The following is a 7,718-nucleotide window of genomic DNA, read 5'->3' as shown; positions in this document are numbered from 1 at the left end:
ATAAAGCAGTGTTGAACAGTCTCCAACTGGGGAAGGATTCATATAGCAAAAGGTTTTTGCAAGAATCAACTCTGAAGGTAAACAGGAAACCTGCAAGATTCCCAGGGCAAGAGCCTGTACAAGGTTCCTAAAAGGCAAGTAGCTGACATTTCTGAGTCCAGAGAATGTGTTCATGAAGAAAGGAGGGTATTCCTACTGCTTTGCCTGACCAAAGTCCACTTGAAAATAACATTAAAGCATGAAGCAACTTGAGACACTTTCTAATAAACAGGAAACAGGGCCTTTCTCTCCAGAAAGACAACGGATCAGGCACATTCTACTTATTTGTTGTATATACATTCCATTTGATGACCAAAGTCATAAAAAACATTTTCTTAAACCAAGACCTTTTGAGTTGGACCCTGAATGGCTAGTGAAGTATCTGTCATCCTCATTCTCCATGTAAACCAGTCAGAGAGGGCAATATATTCCCCAGAGCTGGAGTTATGGGTAGTTGTGAGCCACCTGGTACGGGTGCCTGGATCACGTGGGTCTTCTGCAAGAACAGCAAGTGTTCTTAACAGCTGAGACATCCTCCACTTTCTCTGAAACATACCTTTAAGGATAGAGATTTGGTAACTGCTGTTTTCTGGGGAACAAAATAATTTAAAGTGTAGCAAAAGAGGTGGAAAGTGAGTTAAAGATAAAAGAAATGAAGCCAGGTGGTGGTGGTGCACGGCTTTGATCCCAGCACTCAGGAGGTGGATCTCCTGAGTGAGTTTGAGGCCAACCTGGTCTATAGGAAGAGTTCCAGGACAGCTAGGGCTACACAAAGAAATCCTGTCTTGAAAAACCAACCTTCCCCCTACCAAAAAAAGATAAAAAAACTGGACCAAAAATGGTGCCACTGGGCAGTTAGTGTTATAAAGTGTTAAATACACCAAGTGCATCTCACATGCAGGGCACAGAAACTTTAAAAGATAATTAAGTACTTCAGTCTTTCAAATGGTCTTATTTGGCCTTGATTATTACATATTTAAATAGTTACTGGGGCTGACATCAAAACACAAGGAATTTTTACATATGTCCCACTTTCCCCAGAGACTGGTGAAATGCTTCAGCCTGCTCTGAGGGCTCTGCCTCAGAAGCACAACACACAGTAGACTCAGTCAGTCTGTCAGCCTCCCCCATCCCACCCCTGTGTGTGTGTGTGCCCCCCCCGCCCCTCTGCCTTCTCAGACAATCATACCCTACAAATATCACACCAACAGCATTGCCCTCTGCCCCGAATCAAAAAGTGAGGCACCAAAAGGTAAATTACACTTTGGCAAGCAGGCGATCAGACAATTCTTTGAATTTCTCTGAGGTAGTGGACTCCTAATAGTCTAATAGTTCAAAAGTGTCTCAGTTGCTGGACTAAGAAACAGAGTACTGGCTTCATGTTGACACCCTTTCAGAAATTAGTGGCTGTGATTAGCACACACTCCAAAGTCATCTTCAGTAGCACCCTCATTATTACATAGAAAACAGGAAAGCACTGCAGTTGCCACCTTAGGAGGGTAAACACTGCTTCCCGAGGGCACAATTCATTACAACTTAGATTTAATCCCTGCATGTGTCTCGATAAAGTGCCTGGTGCACTGTTAGGTGCTCAATAAATGTGATATCACTAAACATGTAAGGTCTCTGACATAGTAAGACGACAAGCAAGACCAGCAATTAAGAACCAACCAACAGCAGGCTTCACATCCATGCATGGAATTCTAGAGATGGTTCAGTCTTGGACAGTGTTAAGTTCAGACGGTGCTGGGAAAGGCATGTGTCCACAATTCCATCTTAACTCTTTGTATCAGACACTCCCAGTTCCATAGTGATCTTATTTTCATGTGAGACTTTGGGATTTCTATCTGTAATGAACTTTTCTGAAGATGAAGTGATTAACTTTCTCTGTTGTTCTTCAAGCTTTTCTGCTAGACATTTAATCAAGACAGGGTCCACTTTAGAATCAAATTTATTAGCAAACCAATGCCCTTCCTTTATAAGCCATCGTAATTCTGCAGCGCCATAGATACATACACTTCGAAGGTGCGAGCCAGTGCAATTGGGGTAGAAAAAGCCTTCATAGTAATTCCATTTGACCAGGCGGGTCTTACTCTGTAGGTCAGACACGTCTTGGGCTGATCTGGAAATTTCTCCAGGTATTCCAGGTATCCGAGTTAAGGTAGCCCAAAAGTGCTCATCAGGAGAGTATGTGTCTTTAGACCAGGCAAAAAAGTCTTCAACAAGGGAGCTGTTGAAAATATATTTAACAAATGCTTGACTTAAAACAAAATAGGCACTGCCTACAAATACCTCAATGTTATGAGGGGGTGCCTCCTTGGAGATATTTGTTCTTACTGGAAGCTTCATATATTCATAAGGCACTGGTCTGAGCTCATGGTGATAAGTAAACCTTTCCATTTTACCAGTAGGAGGTTTCACTGTCTCTAACATATTCTGTCCTTGGAGTTTTGTCAGCTCTGACACTAATTCAAAATTTGACTTCAGGGGAAAGTCTTGCCCACATAGGTTGATGACATATTTCCATTGAACTGAAGACTTGAGAAGGTCTGATAGGCAATTCAAATCAGCCTGGAGCCTGGAAATATGGGCATACTCCACAGTTTCCAATTTGGAAGCGATGAAAATATTGGAGAAGCACTTAGCTAAGTTGTTCATGGCAACTTTGAACTCGTTCGGTGACTTAAGGTCATAGTGGATGCAGTAAAGATTGTGCTGGTTATAAATGGCATGAATTAGCCTTTCGACCATAATTGCATCTTTGTGGACGACCAGTGAATAGGCTATTGGGAAGCTCTTTTCCTCTCTTGAAACAAGCTTTTCATGGTACCGTCTTAGGGTCTGATAAATATCACAGTCACTTGTCATAGCCACAACATCACCATCCTCCAAGTCAATGATATTTTGTCTTCTGATTTCCAGACTCTTGCCGATTTCCAAAGGTTCCTGCTCGTAGATCCCTGAGCAGTTAACTTCATACTTGACTTCATCCGGGAGAGGTGGGAACCGGTTTCTTACAAAAGGGGAGGTACTTAGGGAATATTCAACTAAATAAATGTCTCTTTGAGGGAAGAGGAGCCTGCCCACATTTAGAAGCTTTAGCAGAGAGAACAGCCATAGTGTTAAGAAGAGGACAAAGATCTTCTGCTGGAGGGTGTATTTAAAGCAACATCTGAATATCTTCATTCTGCAGAGGAGAAAGGGATGGCGACTGTTAATTAACTAATAGGAAGAGAAAAATCAACTTAGTTTATCCGAAGTTTACTGGGTACCACCTACTACACATTCCTCAGAGAGCTGAACCCAAAGATAAAGGAAGCAAAGTCCTTGAACAAATCTAGAAATAATGAAATAGAAATGCATTGTCTGTGAACTTTGTGATAGTTGGTAGTCATTTGGAGCGATGTTGGTTATCAAACACAGTGGACAATAACAATCATAATTGTTCACTATTACGATGGAGGGCTGGTTCTAGGACCTTCAGGCAATGGGCAAGATCCACAGAAGTCCAAGTTCCTTAGATAAAATGGCTTAATATTTGCATATAACCTATATACAATTTCCTGTGTACCTTTTCCTGTTTCTAGGTAATCTACAATACCTAATGTGGTACTCACAACACTTGTTCACATGGATTCATCATAGCACCAGGTTCAGGGCAAATTCAAATTTTGTTTCTAGGAATTTTCTAGAATTTTCTTTTTCAGGTTTACTAAATGAGTTTTATTGAATATGCAGACAAGTAACCCACAGATACAGAAGGCTGACTACACAATGTGTCACTTACAGTCTGTGTTTTGAGAAGGGATTACTGTGGTTTGGGTAGAAGCTGAGAGAACTAGATAAATCAAGAGGCCCTCAGAGATGCAGTGACTCACTTGAGGCAAAAATATCATCTAACATTATTCACCCTTCAGATGCTGATGATGGGGGCCTGAAGTCAGGAAACGACCAGAGAACCCCATTCAGAAATCACATCAGACAGAGTGTAAGAAGCATAGTTTGAAAAAAACTGCACAAACCTTATTTCTTTCTTTGCTAGTTCCCATTTCCTCATTGGGATTGACAATATAGCCTTCAGATTGGAAAAATTCCAACACTTGTTCATGGTAGAGTAATAAAAATGGCCTTGGGTTTACAATGTGTTACCTTGCCTGTGGAAGAGTCAGTTTTTCACGGCTTTGTAACCGTAGTCAGAAACCTTGACCTTGAGCCTGAGTTGCCAAGACTCAATGACTGTGTGTGTTTGGAAAAACAAAAGCTAAGACCTGACAGTGGACCAACACCCTTAAGCCAGGCTCTCATTCAACAAGGATGCTGTCTGGAGTGGAGAAGGTGGGGTAAGTCTCAGGTATGTTTACAAATCTGTGAATGTGAATATGATATGAATGAGAAGTTGGATCCTCACTAGATTTGGAGAGGATGGTCTCTTCATTTGTAGAGATGGAAACCAGGACAGGTGAGGATAGCAGGCCAGTTCTGACTGCATGGAGCCTGAGTGCCTTCAGGACTTCCACATGGAAAAGTCCACCAGGGACCAGAATGGCCACCACTTAAGCTTGTGGGGGGAGGTGGGGGTGGAACTGAAAATCCTGGTGGCCAAGCTGAGTATGGAGAAGACAGCAGTGAGCTGAGAGAGGGACCCAAGGTGGCCACAGAGGGTTGGCTGAGATGTGGCCAGAGGGATGGGATTCTACAGCCCAGGTCAAGGCACCAAGTTGCAGACTCAGAAGCCTGAGCACACATGTACAGAGGTGCTGTGATAAAACAAGAGATGAGTCAATTCTGAGTACATTTTATAGGTCCAGGGCATCTTAATTGACATCAGTTAATCTTTCCTTTGGTCAAATGAGAAGATGTTTAAAGAGACTGACACAGGCTCCCAGAGTTGCCTGCCATGGTTAACCTAACTACCATCTTCATATTTACATAAAAAGGTAAGGGCCAGCTCTGTGCCCATTGCCAGGCCTCAGCATCTATGTTCCTGCCTTTCTTGGGTCCAGCCCTAGGTTTGAAGAGTTTGAGCTGTCAGGAAGCCAGGGTAGCTGGTCAAAGCGGGCCAGTCCCAGAGGACTCGGCAATGGACTGTGGGGTGTGTGCTCTAAAAAGCCCTCAGAATGGGCTCTTACTCCCTGCTCTGGCCTTTTCTGGTCAGGGACAAGAATGAGTTTCAAAAGAAAAAGGGGAGTCCCTGGGACATCCCAGGACTGTCCTAGCTCCTGAATGTCTGTCTGTCCCTACCACAGGGACCTTTTAGGAGGAAAAGTTTGTCTGGCTGGGTTAGAAAGAAAGCAGTACCTTCCAGTATTAGTACCCTGTCCCAAGTAAAAATCAAACTATACTTATCCCAACTGAAGCCCTTTAATGAAAAAGTGCTTCACTGTGGGGGAAGGACGGAGTCCAGTGGCTAGGGAAGGGAGGAGAACCTGGGCAGAACAGGGGGAAGGAAGGTAAAAGTGAATATGATCAAAGCATGTTGTATAAAATTCACAAAGAGTAAGGAGTTTGAAAAAAAGGACGTAAAAGGACTCGGAGGTGGCATGCCTTAAGATCTTAATGAGTTCCTGCCAGCTTCTAAACAGGGATGTTGGCTTCTTTCCAGGCACTTGTTGTGCTAGGAAACCAGTCCTGTACCCTGGGTACTAACAGAGGGAAAGCTCCTCCAGGAAGTCCAAGGAGACTAAAATTTCCAGCCTTGGCTTGGCTTTGGCCTCCTCCTGCAGGAACTTCTTGTGCTGGGCTCTGTAGAAGCCAGCATGGTCCCAGGACTCACAAGCCACAGGGGTGAAAGTAGACAATACCTATAAATTATAGCCCCTCACATCTTCCTGTCACCTGCAGCCCAGACCAGGAAACCCCTAACACCTCAAGCACTAAGGATGCAAATGAGCCCTGAGGCCCTACCCAAGGAGTCTGAAGGGTGGGCTAGGCTAAGCTGGCACTCAAGCTGACCACAATGTTCCCAGGAGATCTGTAAACACTACAGCGGCAAGCTACCATCCTCGGTAGGCTTGTGGGCAGGGAAGCAGCTTGCTGGCCAGTAATATAGAACAATTACGTTATGAATAACTTCCAATAGAAGGAAAGAATCTCCCCTCTTACCTAGGGAGACAAGGAAGTTGTCTTGTGGAGTCTGTCACCATATAGACACAAGTTTCTAACCATGACAATCAAACCGGAAGAAGAAATGACAGCAAGCCTTCTATAATGATTCAAGAGGAGACCACTTCTCACTAAAGTCCCAACAGGAAAGACATGAAGCATTTCCTCAATTTGTGATCTCCCCAGCTCTCCTCGGCATTGCTAGAGCCAGGAGGCAACAACATTGGGTGCTAAGATGTACAGCGACTAGGTACCAATTCCTGCCTGCACAGCCAGAGGCTACAGTCACCAGCATCTGTCCAACCATCTTTTAACCTAGCACTCTTGGAGCCCAGGGCCATTGGAGCAAGAGGATGCTCCTTTCTCAGGGAAGGAAGGGGACTAGTAAATCAGGAACAAGAGTAAGATGCCCAGAGAGAAAATTTCTGTGTAAGTTTCAGCTTTTAGGGACCAAGAACTGAGGGTTGAAAAGATGGCTCAGTGGTTTAAGAGCACTAGCTGCTCTTCCAGAGGACCCGAGTAAGAACCCAGCACCCCCATGGGAGCTCACAGACATCTGTTACTTCATGCCTGGAGGATTCCGAATCCTCTTCTGGCCTCAGAGGCCACTTGACACATGTGGTGCACAGACATACATACGGGAAAACACCCATGCACAGAAACCAAAAATAAACAAAATCTCAAAAATGAAAATAATCAAAGAATTTCATTCTTACAGTGCTTCTCAGGAATTCACAGAGCTTGCTAGACACTGGAGAGAGAGAGAGAGAGAGAGAGAGAGAGAGAGAGAGAGAGAGAGAGAGAGAGAGAGAGGGTGTTAAGATGTCACAGAGCTGAACCTGAGGACCCTGGGGGAACTCTGTAGCTAGCTGTGTCTAGTTAACCTCTCTGAAGGTCAGGTGTTTTTTACTCAATATGGGATTTAGAAAGCCAGTCTCTTGGCCCCCAGTGTCTTAAATTATATGCTGCATATGGGGTCAAGTAGCTGAGTATGGAGTTCATGAGAAATTTAGTAACAATAAAAGGTTTCTAAAACCTTCCTTCACCTGTAAAGCTTTTGCTTACCCATGGTCAGCTTGTTTACCACATCTTGGAACCTTTTCAGTACACTAATTAAACAGGATTCACTGAGTTTATCTATCTTAAAAGATTGAATTCTGTTTTATAGTTATGTGTATGCATGCATCTGTGTGGAGATCCACGCACTTGAAGCCGAACTCCCACAGAGGCTAGAAGGGGCCTTGGATCTCTTCGAGCTGGAGTTACAGGAGGGTGTGAGCCACCTGACGTGGGTGCTGGGAATTGAACTCAGGTCCTCTGCAAGGGCAGTATATGCTTTTAACCACTGAGCCATCTCACCAGCCCCTGAGCTTTTTAAAACAGTCTGTAAGGTCATTTTATGTAGACAATGTTAAGAACATGGCTGCCCTATCCCTGATTGATGTTGGAGGTGGCAATGTCATAAAAAATAATGGCAAACACTTCTTTAAGCCTAGATTTACACTTATTGCCTTTTATCCCCCCCCCCACCAAAGGGCCTCTCGTGTAAGCTAGGTCAGTTCTCCTACACCTCCCGC

General features: G+C 44.0%; 1 protein-coding gene across 1 annotated transcript; it reads right to left on the bottom strand.

Annotated features, from left to right (window-relative positions):
• Window positions 1–1,815: 1,815 nt before the first annotated feature.
• Window positions 1,816–3,225, bottom strand: Gcnt4 (glucosaminyl (N-acetyl) transferase 4). Its single transcript, XM_035438780.1, has one exon. It carries the CDS (start codon window positions 3,223–3,225, stop codon window positions 1,816–1,818), a length of 1,410 nt encoding a protein of 469 aa, XP_035294671.1.
• Window positions 3,226–7,718: the final 4,493 nt, after the last annotated feature.

Source organism: Cricetulus griseus, chromosome 2 (genome assembly GCF_003668045.3).
Source record: "Cricetulus griseus strain 17A/GY chromosome 2, alternate assembly CriGri-PICRH-1.0, whole genome shotgun sequence".
Taxonomy (NCBI): domain Eukaryota; kingdom Metazoa; phylum Chordata; class Mammalia; order Rodentia; family Cricetidae; genus Cricetulus; species Cricetulus griseus.
This window is presented reverse-complemented; position numbering and strand designations above follow the sequence as displayed.

What these genes read in the sequence shown, in the direction of transcription:
- Gcnt4 (XM_035438780.1), bottom strand. Translation starts at nt 3,225, where the DNA reads ATGAAGATATTCAGATGTTGCTTTAAATACACCCTCCAGCAGAAGATC.